This window comes from Lolium perenne, chromosome 2 (assembly GCF_019359855.2).
Source record: "Lolium perenne isolate Kyuss_39 chromosome 2, Kyuss_2.0, whole genome shotgun sequence".
NCBI classification, from domain to species: domain Eukaryota; kingdom Viridiplantae; phylum Streptophyta; class Magnoliopsida; order Poales; family Poaceae; genus Lolium; species Lolium perenne.
Window position 1 is genome coordinate 155,269,041 of NC_067245.2, and position 27,674 is coordinate 155,296,714.

At 43.7% G+C, this 27,674-nt stretch overlaps 4 protein-coding genes and 2 long non-coding RNA genes across 6 annotated transcripts; 2 read left to right on the forward strand and 4 right to left on the reverse strand.

Annotated features, from left to right (window-relative positions):
- Positions 1-1,076: 1,076 nt before the first annotated feature.
- Positions 1,077-1,981, reverse strand: LOC127321966 (high molecular mass early light-inducible protein HV58, chloroplastic-like). The gene is made up of 2 exons (XM_051350916.1): positions 1,799-1,981; positions 1,077-1,702 (listed from the first exon to the last, which is right to left on the reverse strand). Exons 1-2 carry the CDS (start codon positions 1,913-1,915, stop codon positions 1,253-1,255), a joined length of 567 nt encoding a protein of 188 aa, XP_051206876.1. The 5' UTR covers positions 1,916-1,981; the 3' UTR covers positions 1,077-1,252.
- A 4,827-nt stretch (positions 1,982-6,808) lies between these two features.
- LOC127321928 (uncharacterized) lies at positions 6,809-8,559 on the forward strand. The gene is made up of 2 exons (XR_007864425.2): positions 6,809-7,398; positions 8,247-8,559. It is a non-coding gene; the product is annotated as an uncharacterized lncRNA (long non-coding RNA).
- A 1,001-nt stretch (positions 8,560-9,560) lies between these two features.
- On the forward strand, positions 9,561-11,587 carry LOC139836080 (uncharacterized). The gene is made up of 2 exons (XR_011752021.1): positions 9,561-11,085; positions 11,183-11,587. It is a non-coding gene; the product is annotated as an uncharacterized lncRNA (long non-coding RNA).
- Positions 11,588-12,055: 468 nt separating this feature from the next.
- LOC127321900 (high molecular mass early light-inducible protein HV58, chloroplastic-like) lies at positions 12,056-12,974 on the reverse strand. The gene is made up of 2 exons (XM_051350858.2): positions 12,780-12,974; positions 12,056-12,666 (listed from the first exon to the last, which is right to left on the reverse strand). Exons 1-2 carry the CDS (start codon positions 12,894-12,896, stop codon positions 12,214-12,216), a joined length of 570 nt encoding a protein of 189 aa, XP_051206818.1. The 5' UTR covers positions 12,897-12,974; the 3' UTR covers positions 12,056-12,213.
- Positions 12,975-16,618: 3,644 nt separating this feature from the next.
- Positions 16,619-19,951, reverse strand: LOC127322089 (heat stress transcription factor A-2b). The gene is made up of 2 exons (XM_051351046.2): positions 19,119-19,951; positions 16,619-17,854 (listed from the first exon to the last, which is right to left on the reverse strand). The coding sequence occupies exons 1-2, from the start codon at positions 19,428-19,430 to the stop codon at positions 16,958-16,960; spliced, it is 1,209 nt and encodes a 402-aa protein (XP_051207006.1). The 5' UTR covers positions 19,431-19,951; the 3' UTR covers positions 16,619-16,957.
- A 2,266-nt stretch (positions 19,952-22,217) lies between these two features.
- Positions 22,218-27,291, reverse strand: LOC127321991 (ETO1-like protein 1). The gene is made up of 5 exons (XM_051350941.2): positions 26,632-27,291; positions 24,801-26,510; positions 24,415-24,706; positions 23,459-23,768; positions 22,218-22,707 (listed from the first exon to the last, which is right to left on the reverse strand). The coding sequence occupies exons 1-5, from the start codon at positions 26,754-26,756 to the stop codon at positions 22,487-22,489; spliced, it is 2,658 nt and encodes an 885-aa protein (XP_051206901.1). The 5' UTR covers positions 26,757-27,291; the 3' UTR covers positions 22,218-22,486.
- Positions 27,292-27,674: the final 383 nt, after the last annotated feature.

A 27,674-nucleotide genomic window follows, 5' to 3' on the forward strand; every position in this document is an offset into this window, starting at 1 on the left:
GCACACCAACAACTTCTATAGAAGGAAAAGAACTTAAACAACAGTCAAAGAAGGAACTAACTAAAATAACGCAATTGTGTATTCATTCGAATGAAAAGAGATACCACGATATCATTGTTCCAGCTTTGTGAAGCTTAATCATAGATAAATTTGTCCTAAATACCAAAAATGCAACATGTGAGATCTGGTGGAAAATCTGTAAAAAATAGCTATTATGTGTTGATTCATTCTACCATACTTACTAATTAGGGTGGTCCGTATGCAGGGGGGACTAACAATAAACCTGCTACAGTTCAGCAAATTTTCATTGGTATAGATACATAGGCAACAACGAACAGAAAAGGATATAGGAAAAACATAACCATTAATGAGGGATACTTGATATGCAATCAAACTCTCTTTTGCATTTGTAGGTTCACCCCCTTGTTGTCCGAATAAATGTTTTGTACAAAGAGAATAAAATTAATAGCCAAGCAAGTGTACCTGTGTTGAACGATATGTACAAGAGAAATCAAAATAACTGTTCCTGAGCAGAGCATGCAAGCTCCTAGAAAGTTGACCTTAAGAACCCGAACGCTGGCCCGAAATCATATGGCGGTGTTTGGAATAAAGGAATAGAAATCTAAGATTTTTTAAAAATTCCGATGAGCTATTCCATAGAAATTATGGAGGAAAACTAACAGAGGTCTAACCTTCATATCCTTATGTCTACAATTCTTATGTTTTTCCTCTTTGATATCCAAATGACTTTTAAAGTTTTCCTATAGTTCTGGTTTCTATTAAAATTTAAGATGCATGACATCTTAATTCATGCATCTTTTCATTCATCAGTCAAGTGAGAAGAATTAAGCTATTTTTAGTTAGGTGATCTTATCAAATTTTAATTGCAACCTACGTTGCAACTCGATCATGAGTAGCATGAATCATGAATCAATCCAATGGTTCAGGGCTCGCAACTCATGACTAACGCGAACCACGAGGCAACCGAAATATCCGGCCATTGTTTTTTCGTTTGCAATCCCACTTGCAAGTAAGAAAAATCTTAGTTACAACTCATGCACGGTGCAATCTTATGGTTTAGAATCAACTGAGAATCTGCGTTCCAAAAGGTCATCAAAACAATCACAATCTAAACACGATGTCTACAAGTTGCCACGAGCCCATGACCCCATAGTACAAATGTTGCAACGATGGCAACAAAAGTTAGCATGTTTTGATTTGTCAGCTGAATATCGAAAGTGCCGCACTAGTCTTAGACATTGACGAAGGGCGTGCCGGTGATGAACTCGGTGGCGGCGAGCGCGACAAGTCCGAGCATGGCGAATCGGCCGTTCCAGAGCTCGGCGTCGGCGCTCCAGATGCCGCTGGACTTGCTCTCGACGGTCTGGCCCTGCAGCAGCGGGACCATCGACGCCACGGAGAACACCGCCGCGGATGCCAGGAACCAGCCCAGCCCGGCGCCGCTGCCAGCCTGGTCGAGAAGACCACCGCCGCGCGTCGCCTCCACGGAGAGCGCCGCCACGAAGCCCACCATGGCGAGCCGGCCGTTGATGCGCTCGGGCGCCGGGCCGCTGAAGGCGAGCGCGTCCCACACCGAGGGAGCCTTGGGCTTGGGTGCTGCCGGGGTTGGGGTCGGGCTTGAGATTGGACTTGGGGAAGAGGTTGATGCGCTCGCCGTCTCCATGCTAGGCTCCATTTCCGGCTGGAGATACACAAGCAGTTAAATTCAGGTACATTGAGAGTATTCTAGGACCGACACGCTGGAAGTAAGTGCATGCACACATGAGTGAAAGCTCACCTCGGTCTGGGCCCTGACAACGAGGACGCGCCGGCGCGGCGCCAGGGACGACCGCGCTGCAGAGCGGCCGACAACGGCGGCACCGGCGAAGGAGCTTACGGCGACCATGGTTGCCATTTGCTTACGGAAAGAAGAAGTAGGAAGTCGCTAGATTGATCAAACACTTGGTTCGCTGTGGTTAGGTGATTCTGTGTTTGTTCCAGAGACAGATCAGTCTGCCATTATATAGGGCACGGGGAGCGCGCGCAAGCCCCGACCGTGATCGAAGAGGTGGCCGGTGGCCACGTCAGCCGGCAATCATCAGCCATGAACATGTAGGAGTTGTACGTCCAGTGAGCAGGGTCACGTCGTGGACGTCCAGGACACCATGCAGAGGCGCTCGGGACCTGCCAAAAAGTGGCAGGACAGGTGCCACAAGTGGACTCCAGGAAGGGCGGAAGACTCCAGAAAGTGCACAGCTCGCGAAAGGATACTCCAGATACCCGTGCCCGCGGCCACCAGCTCGTCAGCGAAGACAATGGGCAGGAGGGCAGCACACGGCTCGAGGTGTTTTAGAACATATACACATGTGATATCTTAGCAATATCACGTATAATAAATGATAAGGTGGAGAAAAGAGAATGTTAAAAAAAGAGTTTGTCTTCTCTTAACTAAGAGATGATCTCTTAACACAATCTTTTTGGCCACAGTGTACACCATGTTTTATCGCTATATCTAAATTACATGGCCATGTTAAGATAAGAGGGTATAGCAACCATTGCACATGCTTTCCATTGCTATCCTGCTACTTCTATTTATAAAAAGATGTTACAAATTTATCTATATTTAATTTATTTATTTTACTTTATACATACATCATTTTATGGACCGAGGGAGTATTATCGTTTATTTGTGGTGAAAAACGTCACATTCCACGCTATAAGGTTAGCCTTCATGTTTACTTACCAGATTCATTCTGCTAGCTTTGTCTATATATCTCAATCTAAGTAAAGTTTAACCGGACTTTTAGAGAAAATCATCAAGAACTATGATATTATATTGATATTATATGAAAATATAAATTCATGATGTATCTAACGATGTTGATTTTGGATTATATATGCTAACTATTATGTAACAAATATTAAACTATGTGGTTTGATTTTTAAAAGAACCTTTTTTATCCTTTTCAATTGTAGCGGACACTGTGGGACCATTTTCGTGAGTACTGGGAGGCTACCCCTATCACCTTGTCGCCATCAACAAATTTACTAAATGGCCCAAAGTAGAACCAATACGCATCATTGATGTTAAGGCAGTTGTAAAGTTTATCGAAGTGCGGTTTGTGTTGATTTGGTGTCTCAAACCGCATTATCACTGACTTAGCACCAGTTTGATTTGTGTTTTGATTCAGGGCTTGGTTTGTAGCAAGACATAAAGCCAAGTGCGATTGCAAAGATACACGTGCCTCCCAACAACAATTGGTCGAATTCAAGCATGGGCATCGTTTCAGGGCATTTTTACCATTCTAGAAAGCCTAACTCAAGTATCTATACTAACAAATTTGGGGATTTTGCCAATCTTCTCACATTCATCTCGATAAGGATTTATTTACCTCTAGTGTATTTCCATCTCCTATGGGTGTGGAGATGGGAGGGGTTGGGAGAGGATTTAGATTTGATGATAAAAAAAACTTTGCACCCACAATATTAATATGAACATAGTCACTCAAGCTTTTTTCCAAAATGGGGAAACTCCAAGGTCTTTACATCAATAGATACACACAACCTTTTCATTTATTGAAAAGTACCAGCAATTCATAGTTTTTACAATCATGGATCAGTCAAGGTTGAGAAATAAATCAACCATCGGAATATAAAAAGAAAAAAAAGAAGCCATCTATTTTGAAGTCTGGTAATATGTCACCATCCAGTAGACTAGAAATAGAAGTCATGTGCAACTGTCAGTAGCTGATTGCAACGAGTAACCATAGACTCCCATGGACATAGTCACTCAAATAAAAGTTTCTTCCCGAAGAAACATTAAAACTAAATCACGTGTGGGAATTAGTGGATGCATTGGGTTTGGTGGAGGATTTATGGGAATAGCTGGAACATAACTCGAAAATAACCGACAAGTAAATAGCCTTGCTAGGAAAATCGGGATCAATAGGTGAGCTGGGAAAATACTCGTCCAGCCTAGGAAATACCAAACAAGTATAAGAGGCCTGAAGTTTTCCAGGTGAATTATCGAACTGGCCCACACAAAGCAACGCCTTTGCATTACACTAAAAGTACGACCGAAATGGTAAAGACCAAATTTTATTTTTATATTGATTTATTTTTGTAAAGGAGGCCTGGTGTATCGATGGATGCATGATGCATTTTATTGCTTTATTAAAGGTTAGGTCTTACAAATGATTACATCCTATGTCGCATAAGATGGATGCATGTATTACTAGTAGAGAAAACCATACGAGTGGTGTGCAAAAAACAGTCTTAGTGACGGGTAACCGACACGCCACTGGTTTCTCGCTGTTGGTGAAGGTTACCGGTGGTGTGTCAGTCCTCACGCCATTAGTAAATCAAATAGTGACGGCGTACCACGCATATGATAAACCACTAACCTATTTTTCAAAATTAAATAATGTTGGGTTTTACTAATTTCAGTTAACATAGTAGGAGTAACTCATATGGTAGATATCAGGGAAGCAACAATCATAATTAGTACAAAATTGATATCATAGTAGATGCAAAACCTAGCATAGTTCATAAAATGTAGAAAACTGATGAGTTCAATTATTCGCATAGTTCATATGTAAGGCGTACAAAATACGGAAATTCAATTCGGCTCCCGGGTGCGTATGCTCCCTCTACCAAAAAAACATATTTTGAAATGTTAAAAAATTTGGATAGATTTTTTTACATGTACATCTCCATAATGTATGTGCATTTGCTAAGTTTCACGAAAAACCAATATATTTTGTGGTCTATGTAAAAAAGGAGAAACTTTATCTTGTGAAAAGCATTATTTTTAGCACTGAAATTTGTCTTTTTTACACACATCACATGATAAGTCGTTTTTTTATGAAACGACTTTGTGAGCGCGTAGCACGTGAAGATGTACGTACAAACTTTTTTGTTTCTTTTTTTTAAAAAAATTTAAAATGTACATAAGATGCATTTCAAAATATAGAGAGCATATGCACCCATGTTCCAAAACACTACTCCCTACAAAATACTCATATTATTATCCGTCTCATGCTTCATCTAGCTACAACTATGCCTATTTTGCGTGATTACTAGCTCACATTCATTTTCATATGAGTATTGCACAACTATTAGTTTTCATTAGGATTTTATTACTTTTCCTTGTATTTGGCTTGTGTGTAAGTGTTATGGATGATTATGGATATAGCAAGGCAAGAGGATTAAAGAGAGGGCAATATGTAAAAGCTGCAGGTACAAGACTTAGCCATATGAGATGTGGAAAAAGTCGTTTTTCATCATATAATGTTAAATATCTAAGTCCATGGAGTTGTATCTCTCGTTCATACGAGTCCAACGAGCCGAAGAATAACAAAATCAGAGTTTGTATGAAGAAATCGCGGCCAAAACACGAAAGCAAAACATAGGTTTTAATGACCGCTGGTACGGGCGCCGGTGGGATGTGTCGTTCATTGGAGAAGTTGAGTTATGCCCTATCCCTGAATAACCGCACATTTTCAAATCATTTCACTATGAAACAGAGTAAACAAGAATGCCATGGATTCATATTACACTTTAGAAGTTTAATTTGCTTACATAATCATATATATACTAGAAACTGCTATTGAGATATATGTTACATAGTGCGACTTTAGAGATATTTACCATAAATAAGTGTATACATTATATAGATTATGCATTTTTTAGAGTTCAAAAAGAGGCTTATGTGTTACAAACTACTACCTCTGTTAGGGATTATAAGGCTCGAAGGACAACTGCTAGGAACAAGAAATCCAATTACTTCCCATCATTGTTTACTGTATGCATTAATAGTTTTACATGATTAGAGAAGAGAGGGGGAAAAGAGAGCATGCATTGGAGGAGAAAGGGTAATGAATGAGATAAGCCTTATAATCCCTAAAAATTTAAAAAGAGGGGGATACCTTATAATCTCGAACCGATGGAGGGAGTACACTTTAAAGTAGAACAAAATGAGCGTACTTATATTGAATTAATCACAGATAACTAACATACTAAGAATTAATATTTGAAGACATAGCTAACATATTGTTAACAATGCCCAATTAAAAATATAAAAATAAATAGTTATTGGTACTGTAATAAATTGCTAAATATAAAATCTAGAGGAGTATAAAAGCTTAGTATAAATTGTATTTAGTTTTAGTTTCATCTAGCAACAAATTTTACTTTGACCAGCCTTATCCCTCATGTATCCCCACTCTCGGGCTCACCAAGTCCACTGCCACCTTCTATGTGATGATGAAGGACCCATGCACACACATATTGAATAGAAGCCCTCTCTCCCATGATATGCATGCGAGGCCACATCGGTGAGACCTCCAATCCACCGCTCCCACCCTCTCGGTTGCATCGAGCGGATCTCGACCAACGCCGAGCATCCTTAAAGAGCACTAAGCTCCCAGGGTCGGGGGCGTCCCTGGTTGCTCTGTGCGTCGCTTTCGCGGGACCCAGCTCGTGCCCTTGCGTGTCGGTGCGTCTAGGCGTATGGGTGACGTCTGAGGTCGGTTTCAGATTTCTTTGACCGGGCCTTGGGTCTTTCTCCTCCCTTTCTTTTCTTTGCGTTACGGCGGCAGGATTCACTCAGTTCTTGTTCTTCTTCGTTCGAGCTGCGACTGTGCGTGCGGGTGTGGGTTGCAGCTGCGGTGGTGGCTCGGCTGCGGCGGTGCGTCCGTGCGTGCGGATATGGGTGGTGCCGCGGTGGCCGCCCGCCTTCTCCGTGGCGTTTTTTTTTCCCGCTGGTATTTTCACCTCTTTCCTTCTCTATGATTTTTCTCGGCCGACGAGATTGGAGCTTGTTCTGTGGAGATTTAGCTTGTGTTATCTCTGTGTTTTGGATCTGTGATGCTAGTGAGTGGAGCCGTCTCTTGGGGATTGGGTCGGTCTGCGTCTGCTCGGGACGTGTTTGCTGTGGATTCACCGACTTGGTGGCGCATTCTGCTGCCGATCCACCACCGAGCTCTCCTGCAGTCCTGCTGTGCGTGGCTCCCCACTGATTTCCTCCTCCTCCACGTTGCTCGGCGACAGGAGCGCAGCGACCTTCGTACCACGCGAAAGGGCGAGGCTCAACCAGGCCGCACCAGAGAAGAGCGGGCTTCAATCCGAGGTCAGCCGCCTCCGATTCGCCGTGTGGGGGTTCGTAGCGGCCGGCCTTGGTGCCGCTGCCACCCCGTCGCCTTCTGCTTTTCCATCGCTGCGCCCAAGCTGCAGTGGCGCTCCTCCTCTCCTCTTGCTGGACGCTCAACAGGGGAGTACAGTCCGCCGCTTCCAGTGCCGGCACCTAGGCGCCTGTATTGTCCTTCACCAAGCCGGTCGCCGCCCTGTAGCAGCTGCAACAACGAGCCCCCTGCCCCATCGTGTATTCTATGTGAGCATGTATGTTGTTCTGTTTAGATTCAGTTTTTCAGCTATTTTTCTCCAGGACAAATTCAGTTCGATGCATGTAATTGTAAATCAGGAAGAGACCAACCACCGATGCATGTAATTGGAATCAGGAAGAGAACCAAATAGTGTGTTGGTTAATTATGTACACAAATCGATGATAATTTCTCAAGTACTTCCTTAGTTTAGATTTACTGAGCTATGTTTATTTGGCATATTTTCCTATGGAGTAGCATTAGCAGATGAAGATGCGAATTTGAGAATTGCAAGTTATTCACCGCCAATTAATAAAAGTGGAGGTGCATAAGTTCCTGGTCGGTTAATTAATTTAATGAGGGATTCTTATGATGAATGGTCTAGGTTTACAGTACACACAAATATGGTTTATAATGGAGGAAGCGACTAACCTGACTTTGGGTCAAGTAGTGACCTTATTAGACTAAATATGCTTCCCAAAAGTTTCTGGTCATCTGCTTGAATTTTACTATTAGCCTGTTTACACGCTTGGGAAGTTGTGGATAAATTGTGACATAATAAATGTGTGTGTAGGTCATCAGGATAAGAAGACAATCTTTTAAAAATAAGAGAAATATTTGTAAACCACCGGGCAAAGGTTGTCATTCTCTGTTTCTTAGGATTTGTTTACTTGAGAGCAAACCAGTTTATTCAGACTTCACATGCATCTCCTTTTTTACTCTAAAATTAACAGGGGGTATACGAATAAATAATAGCTGGCGAATGCCTTCTCATCTGAAATATGAAACCGCAGTTGAAAATGTGGCTCTTCCTGTAATATTTGTAGCTTATGAAGTTTGTGCAATGTTATTCTGGCAATTCTTTAGGTGAAGCCACCAGGAGGTGCCTAGAAGGAAGATCATAGGATGCCGCCTGCACATCGCACAGGAGGGCGACACCAGGACACCGTTTCAACAAAAGACGGGGCCATCACACTTGGCAATCAGGCGGTCAGCCTCCGAGTCCCATGCCCGAGCCATCTCTGCACCACAGGTGTACCAATTAGGAGATAAATGTTGTTTTTAATTTTTATTTCACCTACTCATGATTAAAATTACTGTATGAAAAAGATGTACTTCTGGTAATAAAATTATTGTTACTTGTTTGCATCGAACAATATATGTTGAATTTATATGTTAATAGCTTCCTTTTAGAATATGATTCTCTGATCTCTTTGTGCATGGCGTTTGTTATGGCATAGGATGCAGCCACGTTGATTCATAGCTTTACGCGGCACACACAATAATAATACTGCTTACTGAAATATGGAATATAAATATTCTTCTTTTCTAATTCTTGTCATATACTTGAGTGCTTCCTCTTTTTCTTTCCTGGTTTGTGGTATGCGGATCAAATTGGTCGATGCTGATAATGGAGTTAATCTTCATGCACTTTTCGTGTTCGCAGGAAGTAGTCGAGTCCAATTGGAATTTATCTCTCTATATGAGTTTTCAATCTGGAAGGCTCCGTGCTTGATGCTTGAGTACAGTGAATTCACCATGTCACACATGTGGACTAACAACCTTTGGAACTTTAAGCCATGCCATCTTCTGGGCCCAAAAGTGTTCATCTGAAGCTAAAGAGATTACTCCAAATGGTAACCACACATAATTCCCCAAATCTCTCATGTACTATTTTGGCATGTAGAAATTGCAGAATCTCATTTGCATATATATGTATAGAACCTCCCAACGAATGATGTATTTTTTGGGTTCATGCCCTATTTCATGTCGTTGAATTTTTTCTTGATTTATTTTCATGTTTTGGCTTCATGGTCCAGTTCCATAGGTTACCTTATACTCCAGCTTGCCCTAGGTTGCGCCACCACCATTGCAACTATACGCCTCCCAATAGTGGCTGGGACGAGGCAGGTAGGAGTATGGGCGAAAAAGAGGCGGGGATGGTGAAATGGCCATCGGGAGAGGGGGTCGAGTGAGGGAGGGTGGTGCCCAAGGGAAAAGTAGGGAGGTTTTCTCTAAGCACAACAGCAGCGGTGTCAGTTCCCTTGTGGTGAAGACAGCGGCGAGGGACCTTCCCAAGCTCCAGGACATATGCCTTGACGCCTTATTTCTGGCATTGTGGGCACGGACAAGATCATCTTTGTGAGCACTCTTCCGCTCTCCTGCCCCCTGAATTTTTTATAATGTTCCCAGTTTGTGCTTCGGGTTAAGGTTGACAAATCATGATGCATCAAGGAGGTGTGACCTAATTCAAGATGATCAGTTGTCGCGAGAGGATTTTAGCTTGATATATTTCTGAATAATGTATTTCTCATTTCTTTAGTTTCTTGGTATACCTAAAGATAGCAATTTGTTTTGCGGATTTTTGGTAGTTTTAGAGAAAGATTTGTTATTGATAACACTGCATAGTGTCATTTAAAAAATGATATGGATGGTAAATTAGTCACCTAACAGTTTCATGGTGCACTTTTTGTGTGGACTAGAATTGGGATTCAGAGTGATGTCTAACTGCCGTGGAACTATCACTGCAGGAGGTGTGATGTGATTACTAAAGGTAGACAAGGCCTGAACGAGTTGTCCATTTGTCTGAGCAACCGTTGCTTATGAAAATCCCCTATGCTGCAATTATAAAATCATTTTGGGTAATTAAGTAATCAAGAATTCCTTTTGGTTTAAACATTCAGTCATCTGCATGTCTATGTGTGTGCTCTCATTTCTTAAGTTTTGCCAGTATATTTCGGAATAATGTACTGCTCATTCTTCAGTTTCTTGGTATACCTAAAGATAGCAATTTATTTTACGTTTTTTTGGTAGTTTTAGAATAATATTTTGTACGGATAGATGCTTAAAAATGATCCGGATGGTATTCACCTAACAGTTTTGTGGTGCATTTTTTGTGTACTAGAATTAGGATTCAAACTAATGTATAATTGTTGTGGGACTATCACTACATGATGTGTGATGACTGAAGGTAGACAAGGTCTCAACGAGTTCTCCATTTATGTGTGTAACCATTGCTCTAAGAAAATCCCTTATGCTGAATTAGAAAATCACTTTGGGTAATTAACTAATCTAGAATTCCTTTTGGTTTAATCTTTCAGTCCTATGCACTGTGTGTGTGCGCGCTCACGTTTCTGCAGTTTTGCAAGTATCGAGGAAGAGGTATGTTCACAGTTTTCTGCATAGATAGATGAATTTGCTTATACTTTTTTCGGATGTGTTTTCAGTTTTTCCTGTATGATTAAATATTTTCATGCAATTCTGTATGCCTCTCTTCAGCTGGCTAAGCCATACTCTGAAGTTAACTATATGCACAGACTGTCTGTCGGTGGCTGCGTCCTCATTTGTACCAGACATCCATATTGCTGCTATGGCTGAGTGTGACATGTGGATAATCTTTTTTTGTCTTCACAGTTTATTTGGTCGCACATATAGATGTTGATATGCATATATTTTCCTGTAACTGACAGCCCACAACCGATACTCCTGGCAAATATGTTCAAGAACTTTGGATGAAGAACCTATCCCCTACATAAAAGAAATGTCATAGAGATACTATAGTTTTTCCTCCTTTTATGCTACAAATCTACGGGACATTCAATGACATTTTTCGTTGATAAATACATGTGAATCAGGACACGTGCATGACAGATCCGGAGAAGATGGTCGATAAACAATGCAGGCAAAACCCAGAAAAAAACAAGAGGTTTGCTATTTGTTCACATTGGATTTTTCTTTAGGATGAATGCTCACCTTATGCTTCTAACTATATGCCTAATGCTTCTTGCTATTTTTATCTGTAGATCGTGGTACAGAACAGAAGGGAACATCTCCCTAAACTCTATTTGCTAGAGGATCCCAGTCCTAATAGCCAGTAGTTTCTGTGCAATGTGACATTGGATAAAACAATCCATCTCAACAACAGAAAACGGCGCAGCAAAGCGCGCTAGGTCCATCTAGTACATGGACATGTGCAACTATGTTACCTTCTCAACGGTGAGGTTGCCGAACTGGTTGAGCGTCAGCCACCTAACGAGTTCCTAGATGTTCGCCTCGTGTGTTGGATCCTCCTAAGCATCTATGGCGTGGAGGAGGTGGATCTGATGAACGGTGCGTGCCACCTATTGATACTCTGCTCAAATAATGTCTTGAAGTCCGATGATGAGACAAAATTTGCCGAAATTGTAATCAAATTGTTGAGCGGTTAATATGGATACCATCATTCTAATAAGCAGAGACATCGAGGAAATGTTTATGGTATTTCATCTAGGGAGTCATATTGTTGCTTAACGGTAATTTTTCTTATTTAAGTAATGGGAATATAAGATTCTTTTGAAATCCCTGTGAAATTGCTATTTCATAGAAAATTTAGAGGAAACTAACAGACCGTCCCACCTCATGTTTTCATCTCCATATGTCTACAATTCTCATATTTTAGCTTTATGGTATCCAAACGACGTTTTAAAGTTTCCCCATGGTTTTGGTTTATGTTGTAATTTAAGTTACTTCCTCCATCTGAAAAAAGAAGCTCATTTTTTTTCTAGATTCGAATGTATTTGTAACTAAAACATATCTATATACATCCATATAGATAAAGTTGAGAAGCTTTTTAGGGACGGAGGGAATACATGAGTTCTCAGTTTTTGTATTTTTTCAATTAATGTGTTTTACGATCATGGGTTCCGAACAGTGCTTCAAATGCCATCAAAACAATCATAATCTAAACATGAGGTCTACAAGTTGCCATGACCCATAGCAAAAAGGTTGCAACGTGGCTACAACAGTTAGCATGATTTTGATCTGTCAGCTGAATATCCAAAGTGTCGCACTAGTCTTAGACATTGACGAAGGGCGTGCCGGTGATGAACTCGGTGGCGGCGAGCGCGACGAGTCCGAGCATGGCGAATCGGCCGTTCCAGAGCTCGGCGTCGGCGCTCCAGATGCCGCTGGACTTGCTCTCGACGGTCTGGCCCTGCAGCAGCGGGACCATCGACGCCACGGAGAACAGCGCCGCGGTTGTCAGGAACCAGCCCAGTCCGGCGCCGCTACCAGCCTGGTCGAGGAGCCCGCCACCGCGCGCCGCCTCCACGGAGAGCGCCGCCACGAAGCCCACCATGGCAAGCCGGCCGTTGATGCGCTCGGGCGCCGGGCCGCTGAAGGCGAGCGCGTCCCATACCGAGGGGTTAGCCTTGGGCTTGGGTGCTGCCGGGGTCGGGGTCGGGCTTGAGATTGGGGTTGGGGAGGAGGTCGATGCGCTCGCCGTCTCCTTGGAAGGATCCATTTCCGGCTGCAGATACATACACAGTTAATTTCACGTAGAGAGAGCAGAGTATTTTACGACCTACACGCAAGGGAAGGGAGTTGAGAATCAAGTGCATGCACGCGTGAGTGAAAGCTCACCTCGGTCTGGGCCCTGACAATGACGGCGCGCCGGCGCGGCGCTAGGGACGACCGGGCTGCGGAGCGCCCGACAACGGCGGCGCCGGTGAAGGAGCTCAAGGCCACCATGGTTGCCATTACTTGCAGAAGCAGGAAGTGGCTAGATTGATCAAACACTTGGTTCGCTGTGGTTAGCAGTGATCGTGTGTTTCCATAGACCGATCAGTGTGCGTTTATATAGGGCGCGCGCGCGCCCCGGCAGTACTGAGGAGGTGGCCGGTAGCTATGGCGGTGGCGGTGGCCACGTCGGCGAGCAATCCCAGCCGTGAGCATTTAGGAGCCGGGTCACGACGTGGACGTCCAGGGCACCATGCAGAGGCGCTCCGGAGCTCGCCAAAAAGTGGCAGAAAAGGTGGCACAAGTGGACTCCACGGACGGCGGAAGACTCCAGAAAGTACGGAGCACGCCGAAGGCTACGACTCGTCGGCCACGACACAGGTGCAGCACGAGGAGTCCAGCATGGGAGAGGGTATTTGTCCCTCTGTCGATTTATGGCTTGGTTTGTAGCGCGAGATAACGAGAAGCTAGCTGGGAGACACGCAGGCCTGCTTAGAGCCGCTGATGGAATTCGCACGGGGGCTCTGTTCGATGAGAAAGGTTTTGCCGTTATTTCTGTTCGATATGTTGTTGGCTATTCTTATTGCTCAAATTGGGAGCTTAATACCGCATTTGATTGATGGGGAAATTTCTATAGGAGTACTATAATATGCGGATGATACGATTTTATTTACGGAACATGATACTGCTAAGGCTATTAACATGAAACTTATCGTATCCATTTTTGAACAGCTATCGGGACTAAAAGTTAATTTTCATAAAAGTAAAATTTTCTATTTTGGTAAGGCTAAAGATATGGAGCATCAATATAGAAATTTTTTCGGGTGCGAATCTGGATCCTTGCCTTTTAAATATCTGGGTATTCCTATACATTATAGGACACTCCGAAATACGGAATGGAACCCTGTTGAGAATCGTTTTGCCTCTAAGCTAAGTTGTTGGCGTAGCAAAATGCTTTCTTATGGTGACGGACTTGTTCTGATTAATTCTGTTTTTACAAGTTTGCCTATGTTCATGCTATTCTTTTTGAAAATCCCAATTGGGGTAAGGTAAAGACTAGATTATTATCGCTTAAATTTATTCTGGCAATCTGATTAAAATAAGAAAAAGTATAGACTTTCAAAATGGAATATTTTATGGAGACTTAAGGATCAAGGGAGTTTAGGAATTGAGGTACTTGAGTTAAAAAAATGTTTACTTAGTAAATGGTTGTTTAAACTTCTTTCGGAGGAGAGTATGTGGCAGAAATTGTTACATAATAAATACCTCAAAAATAAAACTCTGTCACAAGTTGAAGCTAAACCTAATGATTCACCCTTTTGGAAGGGCGTTATGCATGTTAAGAATGATTTTTTAACCGGGGCTTCTTCAAATTGGGAAATGGGACGACTGTGAGGTTCTGGGAAGACATTTGGATGGGGGATGCCCCTTTGCATCAACAATATCCGGCACTGTATAATATTATTCACCATAAAAATGTTCTAGTATCAACGGTATTTGCAACTACGCCTTTGAATATATCGTTTAGAAGAGGTATGAATGACAACAAATGGTTACAATGGTTGAATTTATGTTAGCGGCTAATGACAATTACTTTGACTACCGAACCCGAGTTGTTTGTTTGGAAACTCACGGATTCGGGTCTATTTCAGTTAAGTCTATGTATCTTGATCTGATGAATGAACACACTATTTTTCTTCTTAAATATTTGTGGAAATTAAAGATCTCTTTGAAAATTAATATATGTATGTGGTTCCTTAGTAACAAGGTGCTTCTTACTAAAGATAATCTAGCTAAACGGAAGTGGAATGGATGTCAAAAATGTTGTTTTTGTGATTCTGCTGAAACCGATAATTATTTGTTCATTAGCTGCCCTTATGCAAAAATTATATGGCGTATGGTTTATCTTTCATATAATATTCCTCCACCCGCTAATATTACTAATATGTTTGGTAAATGGCTCAATGGTGTACGAAAGAACGACAAAGAGAAGATTGTATTGGCGTTTCTGCACTTTGTTGGTCTATTTGGAGGACTAGGAGCGATATCATATTTAACAAACAAAGTAAAACTAATTTTTTTGCAGGTTGTCCGGTGCGCTGCTCATTTGACTCAACAATGGGTTTTCCTTCTCCCGTTGGAATAATGGGAGGTTATGGTTACTGGATGCAACCGGATGCTAGTGACTGCTTTTTCCAGGCTACTGGATGATGACATATTAATAGAATAGCAAATGGATAGTCATTTTATGTGTTGCATTTTCTTATGGTTGATTCATGTGTCGACCTTAGCTTTTCCTTGATTTTAATACTGGATTATTTGTGAACTTTTACTTTAGTTAAATAAAGAAAAGTCGTGTGCATCTATTGATGCAGAGGTTGGGGCTATGCTCCCTTATCTAAAAAAAAAATCTGTAAAGCTTTTTTTTACCACTCATTTGCGTTGTTTTATTTGATTACAGTAGCAATGGTACATGATAGAGATTACCACTATTTGCGGTGTTTTATTTTATTATAGTAGCAATGGTACATGATAGAGATATACAATTATTATACAAAATAAGGCCTAAAAGAAACATGTGATTTTTTGAGGTTTTCAAAGTTTTACTTTTTTATAAAATAATCTTATACTTTTCTGAAATCAGTCATAGAAAAACAACATAGATACCAAACCGTAAATAACAAAACCATAGTAGCCAAGGGCAAAGGCTACACGCATGGACACATCCGTTAAAGTAATCAAACAACACCGACAAGAGTAGCAACACCAGTATTTCAGAAGAAAAAAAAACAAACTGTCTAGTTAATGTTGCTGGAGAAATAGAAGTACGAGACAACATTGTTGTTGACGTAGCAGTCGAGACAAATACTGCAAAGAAAATCCTCCTCCTGGTAATATGAGAAAGAATCCAAAATCGACCTAGCGAAGAAAGATCTAAAGGACATACCTCAGTTTAATCTTCTAACTAACACCAAACAATGATATTGGAAGGAAGAAAATCTTGTAGAACGAAAAACCGAAGATCACTTATTGTAGAGTGGACGGGGACGCTATGCTCCCCTGGCAAATCCAAGTCCAAAAGAAGTAAGTTTATTCGAGATCGGAAGAGTGCCCTCGTATCATCACGGCCTAAATAATAGGTTTTTAAAAAGGTTTTTCATGCTCCTTTGACGCGGAGGGAAAAAATAGTTACCAAAATCCTAATTTAATCTACAAAACTCTACTTTTATTAATCTCAACTCATATTGGATTCCCACCCCTCAAGACGTAGACGAGGCCAGGCGAGTTTCTAATGTTGTTTCTGGAGTACATGACTTTGCCAATTTTTACACATTTGTTCACGTGATTTAGGTTTTAAGGTGAAGTAGATGGTATACATCCAACGCGAACGAAAAGCCGCACACGTCTTGTTCATCAGCCTTAGACAAACGTTCTTGCTAACAGCCTCAACATGGGAAACAACTGATGTTGTCAACTTGTCATATTCTTTCTTACGTTATGATCATGTCCATGTTTTATCGTGCTTTATCTGTAGTTCCGTACATGATATCATTAATTTACATCGGGCGTCCCATGTTTAAACGGGAACCAAATTCGCAAAAAAAAAAACATGTTTAAACGGGAACCAAATTCGAAAAAAAAAAACAGGCTGATGGATCCATCTGCGTAAACCCAAATACGATGACCGAATCTATGGGTTGCAAAAAAACTATGGAAAACTAAAACGTTAATCTCCAAGAATATACCAAATGGAAATGAAATAAACATACGCCTACTCGGCGAAACCATCCACAAAACTACTAAACCTTCAACATCAGAATATCATGCCACATTAGGCTATCCTATATCAGAACATGTGCTGATCAACAGCTACAATGCTTCAAACAAACCAGATCAATACGGTCAATCAGCGAAAACAAACAACTCACAGTCCCTCTCCAGCGATGGATGACACTGACAGTTTCACAGAAGACACGGTGGAGAATCACTCTCGACATGGCAGAATTCCTTGAGGAGACACTGCAGGGTGAGATGCATGGAACATGAAGAAAGTAGCAGCGATTTAATATAACGAAATAGAACTAAGTTGTGCGAGTCGGGCTATTTGAGATGAGATAATCCATCTTCTTGGCCAGCACATCCATGTCGCCCACGTCAACCAGGTTGTCATTCTCATCGCTGAGTCCTTCGTTCAGCAGCTCCTCCCAAAAATTAGTGTTAGGCAACCCCTGGGCTCCGTTCTGCTGCACTTCATGGGCACCGAGATCAAAACCATGTGGCTCTGTTACACCATTAGCATCAATACCTGAGCCATTGAGATCAGATGTCATCCCATCAACAAGGAGTTCCACTGAACCTCCCAGGTCAGGCGGGATTCCATCGACAAGGAGTTCAACTGAACCTTCCAGGTCAGATGGGATACCGGCGGAGAGGAGTTCCACTGACCCCTCAGCAAGATGTTCCACTGACTCATGGGGATCAAACAGAATAGGCGTCTCTTGCTCCATGCTGCTACTGGCCATCATGTCATCAGCTTCAGGTCCCTGGTCGATGCGACGCCTCCTTTTCTTTGAGATGGCATCTTGAAGCTCCTTCCTCATCCTGTTCTGGGAAGCCAGTTGCTTTAAGAATTCGGGGTTCCGCAAGACACGTGCCAAGAAAGCCGTCATCTGCTGCTGCTTCTGCTCGGTCCCATGTAGCCTATCCTCCATGGCTTTCAGACGCGCCTTCGTGCTCTGCTGTTCCTGCCTAAGCTTCACCACTTCTGCCATCAACAGTTGCTTGTCCCTCTTCAGCCGGTCGATCTCCCCATCATATCCAAAGTGCCCAACCTCAAGGTATGATCCACGAGACTGCTGATTTGAAGCAGTATGAGCAGTAGGTTTTCGACGCCTAATGTTCTTCAGAAGGTGCCTCTGTCCCCGTAGAAAACCCTCGTTAGCAAATTCCCATCGGTCAGGATCCACTTTTCTGAAACCCTGGCAAGCCAACAAAACAAAAGGTTACTTCCAGGAGACTTATAATGTAAGCAGGCAGCAAGATGTTAATGATTTGTCAGCATGAAAAACACAAAACATTACATTTCCAATTTGCTTCTTTCTAGATCAAGATGCAACGGGACCAGGGAACGGAACTTTCGCCAGGGTATCTTCTGGTTATTTCTCTATAATGTTTTTCAGTTAACTTTTCTCTTTTAAGGGAAAAAAACTAAAAACAGTCATGTATTGTGCCACAAAGAAAAGAATGCCAACTAGAATCTTGAACTTAATTTAGAACAGAACTATTATCCAGTACAAAAGTTCTGAAAAGGAGAGGGAGAATGCACATTTAATTAAGCACTGAAATGCTGAATGGAGAAAACAGGTAACCGCACAGCGCAAAAGCTACATGAATTATGAAGTTAAGCATTTGACAGTGACATATGATCTAAGAAGTCACCATGCACATGCTCTGGAAAAGATCCAAAGAATGGGTACATGCTGGAAACGTATCCAAGCTGCTATAAATTCAGGAAAGAAGATCCCTTAACATGAAGTACAAGAACATGTAGGACAATGTTGCACTTGATTGTCTTGAGAAAAATGATTTTGAGTAACAAAGCCCTAACAGCGTAGAGATAAATGAGTGTGAAACACACAGCATTAACATTTGGTGTCTGTAATATTTTCTTTCTCTTACTGATAACATGAGCAATAGTGTATCTTAGGAAAGTGATTCACAAGAAACTGTAAAAATGCAACTTTTACTTATATCTAACCGGACAGTCATTAACTAGAGTTTGAGGGTGCTTTGTTATTGAAATAAGTTTTGTCCGCTTGGATTCCTTACCCTGCACTTTTCAACACAAAAAATATGTAATAGGACACATAACGATCCCTTTCACTTTCATGAGTTAGCAAGCTCTGCTTTGTAATAAAATAAATGTACTTAAGTAGTACAAAATATCCCAGTCATAAAGAACAAGAGCTAATTTCCGCACAATTCGGACAGAAGTGGAGTAGAATAGTATAATGCAACAGTCAACCCCCAAATATGCAAACAATTCTATGTTTTACCTACTACTTGTCTTCACCAATTTGACAGAACAAAAAAACTGAATGTCTATGGTAAACCAATTTCCCAGGAAACAGTTCCACAACACTGCATTTGGGAGAAACAAACCGGCTAGATCCACATCTACCTGTCGCATCCCGGACCAAGGTGCATTGCAAACTGGCAAGGGGAAAAGGCAGGTGGGCTTACATAGGTGTTGAGCTGCCTGACGAAGCTGGAGAAGTTGCCGTGCTTGAAGTGCCTGGGCAGCAGCACGGAGGCGAAGGCGTGGGGGTCCCAGACGACGAAGCTGTTGTTGCCGGCGCTCCAGGACACGACGGCGTCGGTGGCGCGGTCGTCGACCATGTCGTAGGTCTTGGTGAGGAACGGCGGCGGCCCGGCGTCGTGCAGCCCCTCCATGGGCTTGGGCAGCGCTTCCGCTTCCGCCGCCGGCGCATCCGCGGGCGAATCGCCTCCCGCGTGGCCCATCTCCTCCTTCACCAGACTCAGCATTGGGTCCATACCCCCCGCGCGCCCGGCGACGACCTCGACCTCTCCCGGCAAATCGGCCACAGTAAAACCCTTTTCACTGCACCTCCGGCGCCGGCAGCCCGGAAATGGCCGCGGCAACTAACCAAGTCGAAGAAAGATGGTGCCTTGCTATGCGGGGAAGGCGCAGGAAGGGTTTGGCGGTGGCGCGGCGAGGAGGTAGGTGGAGTGGAGTGGGCACGGGGAGAGGACAGGATAAGGCGGGGCGAGCTGTGCTGCTAAGAACGCATCGCCATCATGTCCGCAAGTGCACGGAGAGAAGAGCTGAAAGATTGCCGGGGACCAGACGGGGACGCGAGCTTTAATTTGGCAGGTGGAGCGGATCGAAGCTGGGGACGGCGGTGAAAGATCTCGGCGGAGGTCGCGCCGGGACGGGATGGGGTCGATCTCTCCTGGCGGGCGGCGGCGGCGAGCGTGGGGATGAACGGCGTGGCTATCCTGGGAATGGAAGGTTCTGGAAGGTGAAGAAGGGTTTGGGGGAGGAGGAGGCGGATGAGCGGCGAGGGAGGGGCACGTGTCGGGACCTGGGCTCGACGTGGGCCTTGACTGTATGGGCCTGCGCGACAAGTGTCGGTGTCCCTGCCTCCGCACTCCTGAAGGTTAGGTGGCAGCACGGCCTACAGAGAAAACAATCACGACCGCTCTCCGGGTTCAAACCAAAAGAGCTTCGCGACCGCGAGGACTGATGGAAAAGAGAGCCGCTGACGTGTGGGTCCAGGTCATGTGTTCGCCAGCGTAGCAATGTCTAGTGATAGTGGCAGCCACCTCATCAAACAAAGCAACAATGGTCCATGGATTAGGGTTCACGAAAACGGTTTAAAAGTGGCTTTTCTTTGTTTTGTGGTTAGAAAAATGTGTGAAACCTCAGCTGAGTAGTCCGATACAAACTGATCAGCATGTCTCCGCCAATGTATTTGCGGCTCTTTTCCCTCGAGCCTATCTACTTGTGATCGTGTCTGCTTCACCTTCTGCGTGCCAATAATCACCATAAACGTCACTGTGGCTTTCTGCGTCGCGTTAATGGTGCTACCTTGCCTTCCACACTTCAGTACTAGCGCAAGCGGTGCTTAGGCAACCTAGACATTGAAGTCGAGGTACGACCACGAGGCTGGCTCATCTCGTGGTGAATGTCCCAGTGCACTACGTGCGGCAGCTGTTCGATGAGAACCGGCCGACGGCTTGGCGGGATGTGAGCCTTCCGGGCGTCTGGTACCTCAACTCCCAGGATGTGTTGGTGCCTCTGGTGCCGCGCGAGAGACGCGAGCGACGCGACAAGATCCATCGTCGCGTCATCCAATCATCGGATCTGCTCGACGACCCTGCCTACGCCCTCAACTCCTACAATTGGACCACAGTCGGGGCCTGGGGGTTTGACCTGCACCACCCCGCGGGTTACCTCGATGACGTGGACTTCTTCAACTGGGACCATGGCGTCGGCCTCGACGACAACAAGGAAGACGAAGGTGTATCCCACAACGACGCGGAGGATGAAGCCCACGACGGCGCCCTCTTCGATAATGCAGATGCTCCAGGCGGCGGCATGAACAAGGAGGTCTAGCCAGCGGAGCTCACGGAGGAGGAGACCATTGAAATGGACATCGAGCTCGCCCAGTGGAACGGCCTGGCCGTCCAGCTACGGGAATCCGCACTGGCTCAAGGAGGCTGGTGACTCCACCGCTCACGTCTGGGCGTACCTAGGCGCGCACACCGCCGCCTCCTCCCGCGTCTACGCCGCAGCCACCACCTTCTCACCCACCAACACTGCCGCCGCCGGCGCCACAACGGCTTTGTACTGGTCGTACCCGTGGGCACCTCCGGTCTTTGTCGACCTAGGTCGACGACAACGTGGGGTAGGCGGCCATGGCGGGTGCCCTAGTTAGCTAAGGTTAAATTTCTAGTCTTTCCATTTAATTTTCTGCACTATGTCAATTATTCCTTTTTCAATAAAAAATCGGTACTATAAAAACGTCGGGCTTTTAGGGCATACCTCGATGCAAACGGGCACACGCTGAAAACTGGCGATTTCTTTTTTTTTTGCGAAACACAGTACAATCAAAGACGCTCATACATACGCGCACACACTCAAGTGCCACGGGCTGACAAAAATGGATTTTTCATGTTCGAAATGGGTCATTCAGCTGGATATGCTCTTAGCTGCCTCGCAAACTCTCACATATGCTTAAGCAATTAACAAGTTTTCCATAAAACCCTTTGCTTTGTTCTCTTTTTGGTTTTTACAGCAGTCAAAACAAGCCCTGCTTGTTGTAATCGAGCCGCATGCTTTGATGAGCAACCACAACCAACAAACAAGCCCCTGCTTGTTTAACAATGTCACCAAGCTTAGACGAGACATGTTTCAGAGAAAGGGTATCAAACAATAGGTCGATGTCGCACTCAAGGTCAAAAGTATTTAGATTTCTTTTGACATCAGGGAAGATAACCTTTCTAAGATTACATGTTCTGCAAGATGTGGTTTGATAAGCAATCCTGGATACAACGACGTGTTACTTTACGTCTGCAAGTCTCGCCCTTCAAAGGGAGAAGGGAAAAAAGGTGTGCATGGCAGCTTATTATTCAGTAATTTTAGGTGAGTTATATATACAGTGCAAAAGGAAAAGACTGAGACATTATGGTTAGCATAGCAGCTGCAAATTGAAGGCTTAATCAGCAGCAAATTGTTCAGATGGAAGAACAGAACATTCCTAAATTTTAAATCATTGACATCAAATATATAAGGATAATCTCACCAAACACTAGAACTTGGAAAGTTACATTTTGCACGAAAAGAATCTTCTCCAGTAGAGTTCAATGATTAGGCATTACTTTTACAAAGGCCACATGCATCAATGGCTAAGCCTGGTCGATGTTGCCTTTCAAAAGAAGTAGTTTTCTCCAACTTGCCAAGAACATCATATTACAGTGGTTAACTAGCAGACGAAGAAACTTGAATGAAGTCAAGGATGTCAAGAGGATCACCTATGTGGAATAACAATGGTGGCATAGAAGACACAATTTAGCACGACCTTTTGTCAGGGCTCTTGGCTGTTCACACGTTTCTGAAGTTCCAGCATTTCTTGGTGATTTGGGTCCAAACAGAGGGCGGCTCGACAATCACGAAGAGCGCTAGGGACATCCCCAGTGTGCTCATGGAACGCCGCCCGAAGATGCAATAGGTTGAGGTCCGCTTTGAAGGAAATCGCCCTTGTGAGCTCTGCTATTGCCTCTTCCTCCTTGTGGCTATCCATTAGTACTGTGAACCAAAACCATCCAAATAGTTAGTTACATTATCTTCAAAACAAAAGGAGGGCAAGAGAATTACACTGCTAAATCTGCTATTCATTTTGAAGATAAGAAACACTATCAACCCCCTTGGCCTGGGAACTAATATTTTGAGACTGATGACCAAGACAACCCACTTGGAATGTTCTATAAGATAAGCAACACCTTAGGGTAAAGAAACCAGTGGGTGTGGAAGCAGCACAAATATGGCTATGAACATCAGTTAAAACAAATTATGTTAGGATAACATTTGCAGTGTGTACAATACATTCCAAAAAAAAAAAGACAAGCTATTAGTATTGTAAGTTTGAAGATGCAGTTCAAACTACAGGACACACGCGTGTTACCAGGGCAAACAGTTAAACTGAATAAACTACATGTAATATTTTTATTTCAAAGAAAAATATGATAAATTCCCAGTGTGCATATCATTTCCTATCCTTCAACAGAAGATAAACTACTGAAGTGATCACAAATTATATGTTAAAGCACGGTATCCACAGTCCAGTCAACAGCCAAGGCCAAATTCGAAAACAGCAGAAATTTCATATGACAAAGATAACAGCTATAGAAAATGTTACTCCATCCAACATAGTTTTGAATCTAAAATATAAGTTACTGGTATCAATGCAGAAACCAAAGAAGGCGCTAAATAAAGTAGCCTAGTAATAATCATTACTGTTCAAAAATACTGGATAATCTGTATTTTAGTTTAGTCTAACCTGCAGCTCGATATCTATATGGGTAAACACGTAATGGATCCAATTGGGTCACTTTTTCCAAATCTGACATAGTCTGTTCTCGTTCACAATACTCTGAGCGCTTCTCATAAGCTGAAGCATTGTTTTTAGCTTTCTCTATCAACTTTGTCATTTCATCATATGCAGCATCCCTGTTATTCTGGAGAAAATGAACACGAGCAAGACCTTGATGGGCCCTGGTGTGTCGGATTTTCAACGCACTTGTATAGCAATCAGCTGCTGAATCTAACTTCCCACAATCAACATAGACGCCACCAAGGTTGTTCAAAGCCTGCAGTACATTTATGCACACAAAGTGTTAAGGGCCCTGCTTAATTATGACAACTTAATGGATATATGAAAAGAAAGCACAGATACGACTACACTTTGGATGTTTTGTACTACAGAAAATCATCCTACATCATCGGAATGCTCTGTCTTAACTTGCTAGGTCAATATCAGTCAAAAGCACTAACTTAAATTTTGGTAATTAAGTTTAGCAACATTTCTCATGTAATTCAAATTCTCAAAGTTTTTTCAAAACAAAAAATCTAGCAACTCCTCATGCAGAAGCATAAAATAGCATCTGCATGTACAACATGGCAATAATAATGTTCGTACAAAGGATTAAAGTTCTGTGTATTGAACATCCAGGTATAGTTGAGTCTTGCCATTAGGAAGTGATTTATGATTCTATAATTTTTTTTACTCCTCCACTTTCGTTTGTCCAACACGTCTAATACAGCAGCAAGAATCATGATGTTTGCATATTTCAAACCCACATCAAATGTGATGTGCATGTTCCCTCCATTTTACCAAGCCTGGGTCATGTGGATGCTAAGCTAATTGTGTCAAAACTGCAGATTCAACCAATGAACAGAAGTGAAATTTATAAAGATTCTAGGGTAATTTGTGTGATACTGTACAAAAGCACAAACCTGGCCCTTCCGAAGTCGGTCCGAGGGGCACTTTAATGCATCTTCAAGAAGTGATATAACATTTGCAGAATAAGAAGGATCAACCCCTGAGTCAGCCAGAACATAGGCTTTCAGAAAGAAAGCCTCAAATGACCTTTGAATAGATATAGATTCCTCTGCTTTTTGCAGGGCCTCCTCACAGTGTCCCGTGTCATACAGAAGCCATCCTTCATATACCAGCCGTTCATGCTCAGTTGCAGCATGTAGCCTAGCCAATTGCAGACTTCGCATTGCTGCCTCAGGACAGTTCAACCTGGAAGCCCAAATGTTAAGCAGCACTTTTCGTTAAATTGAATATCAAATTGGCCATAAGGGAATCCTCTGGGAGATGTGCTAGTAGAAGTTACCTAAGGAGCAGCAAAGATTGCCGAAAGTGTAAAACACCTTTTGCTGCATCTGACTCAAGCATCTTGTAGATCACTGAAAGCGAGCCAATATCATCCACTGATGACCAGCGTTCATAAAGTTGGAGCCAGCATTCAGCTGTATTCCACTGCTCAACATGTGCCCCGAGAAGAGTGCCTATCTTGGAAGCGGCTACACGTCCTTCCAACATCCGGTACTCACGAGATAAAGTAAGAATTGCATGGATATCACAAAGTGCAGATTTGTAGTCCTCAAGAGCTAAATATAGACAAATTCGAAGCTCGAGGCACTCCAACGCTAACTTGAAACCTAAGAGTCGATTTATTTCATCTAAGGCAAGTCTAGGTTCCTTCTTTCTCATCAAGGATGTGGCCCGATACATGTAAGGGTATGTAAGAGTAGGGTCCAGCTCCGTTGCCTTATCAAGGTCTGCCAACTTTCTATCACCTTCTGAATACAATGATCTCTCAAGATGCATCCATCCTAGTGGTACACTTGACGATATTACTGAGCTGAGCTTCTCGTAAGCCAAAACCTTTTTGCCCTTTATAGCAGAGATTCTAGCAAGACCAGCCATGGAATACACATGACCAGCAGAGAAGGCAACCTCAAATAGGTGTTCAGCTTCATCGTACTCCTTTCTCAGAAGTCTAATGCACCCAAGCTGATGAAAAGCAATTTGTTTCTGTGAAGGAGTTACTGCCAATTGAACTAGCTTCTCTGACAAGAGCACAGTTGTCTCTGTCCTCGGATCAATGTTCATTGTGACTTCACTAAGCAAGCAGTACAATAAAAAGGAGGCATGTCCAGCCATGATATTTTGTTGCTGTTCAGTTGCACTCAGGAAGAGATTAAGAACAAGCTCATCGGTTAGACAATCTGGTAAATCCTGTAAAAGCATTTGTAAACAGGAAGCGGCAAGAACCGGCGCGTTTTCTTCAAATGACAATGCCATGAGCTCGACTGCATCATGCCTTGATGAAACAAATGAAGCCAGTTTCCTGTCACATGCGTCTTTTAGCTTGTCACAACAAAATGTACATGCAAACACCAGCATCTCCAGCAAGATTTCCAAAGGCAAATCTCCTAACCTTTGTGTACAACTGAACTCTGAAACAGCCCTCATGGCCTCCAACGAAATGCCATTCTCTGACAAATCAACAAGCTCAAGTTGCGACTCAGTGAACGGTCCATTAAGCATTGAGCAAAACGGGATGGATAGAGCGGCGATCTTACACCTGTCACATGTCACCCTCCCATCCCTTATTTGGAAAGTTACGATGGAGGAAATATGCGACGTCAAATCCATTTCTGAACCAACTATCTCAAAATTCCGCATGGGCATCTCGGAAGCAACATCAATCGGTCCGAACTCCCGACAGCACTTCCTGCACGACGCGAGGACGTCAGCTATGATCTCCTCCCCACGCTTCTCGTACCGCAGCCATGCCCCAAATATGACCTTCTCGTGCACAGTCCCGGAGTGGCGCCACGCAGAATGCAAGCTCCTCTGGCGCAGTTTCGGCTCGCCAAGGCCCCGAAACACCTGGGACTGGATCAAATACAGCCCAGGCCGCTCGATCGCTGTGCATTGCTCGAGTTCCTCGTGGATCCTCGACAGCACCTCCACGTAATTCAAGGGTTTATACAGTGGTACTACAGGGGGCTCGGCAATCTTTATGAGTGACTCACTGCACATCGCCAACAATCGAAATGAATCAGGAAATGTAGTAGCTCGGTTGCAGCACATCAAAATGAGGCTGACTGGGAGGTAATGAAAATGCTTAGGATTTTGGAGTGGAGTGTGCTTACATTGAGGAAGACGAGTAGGATGATTTGGGCAGCTTTCCCCGCTCCACCTGCAGCCACGACTGCGGGTTGAAGCCGTGGATGTGCTGCTCGTCGCAGGGCGACTCCGACAGGATGCTGCTCCTCATAGAGCACAGGAAGGAGAACACCTCCCAAATCTCCACGCTCCCAGATTCCGCGCGAACCCCGGACACGAATCGCACACCAATGGTACAAGAAGAATAATAACAGCAGCAACAGCCAGCTACGAATCAGCTACACTAATCCTACGCATTTGGGCAAGAGTGTTCTTTTTTGGAATTGGACCCTTCTCTCCGCTGAACCCAACCACCTACGGATCGAGAGCTGCCACAAATCCGAAGGTAGGAACGCAATGACCCGCGGAAATGGACCCTCCGGATCAAATCTTGGCGCCCGCTGGATCGAATTCGACGGACCAAGAGGGAAGCTGAGCAGGAACAGGGCATTGGCAGGGAAGGAGAAGTGAGCGCGGGGTCTACAGGCCAGTGGCTGCGCGCGAGGTCGGATTTGGATCCTGCGAAAGCAGCCTTGGGGAGGATGGAGACTGGAGATGGGAGGAAGAGATCAAGAGCGCGGAGAAGAGAATTATTTTTTTTCCTTGTCGTGGTGTGGAGAGGAATGGGGGAGTTAGCCTAGTACACAAAAATAAAGCCTACCACTAGTAGTATACTCCCTCCGTTAGGCCTTGTTTGGAAACAGTGCATTCTAGTGTTTAGTAGTGTATTATACACCGTGTTTATGGTGGACACCTGATTCCCTACTGTTAACCACGTGTATAAAACGCGAGACACACCTCGCGTCTGAAAAATTGCCCAACCCGACGTGTTTGCTGGGGTAAAATTGGACTTACACGTCTAGCAACCGGGCTGCCAAACGGACATAGAGTGTATTCTCAGGTAATTGGTTGGGCTGGTATAATACACTTGTATCCAATTAAAAACCTGGCTGCCAAACAAGGCCTTAGGGAAAAGATACCGCGGATTTATCTAAATGCGTTTATATGTATAAAAATGGGGCATTCTTTT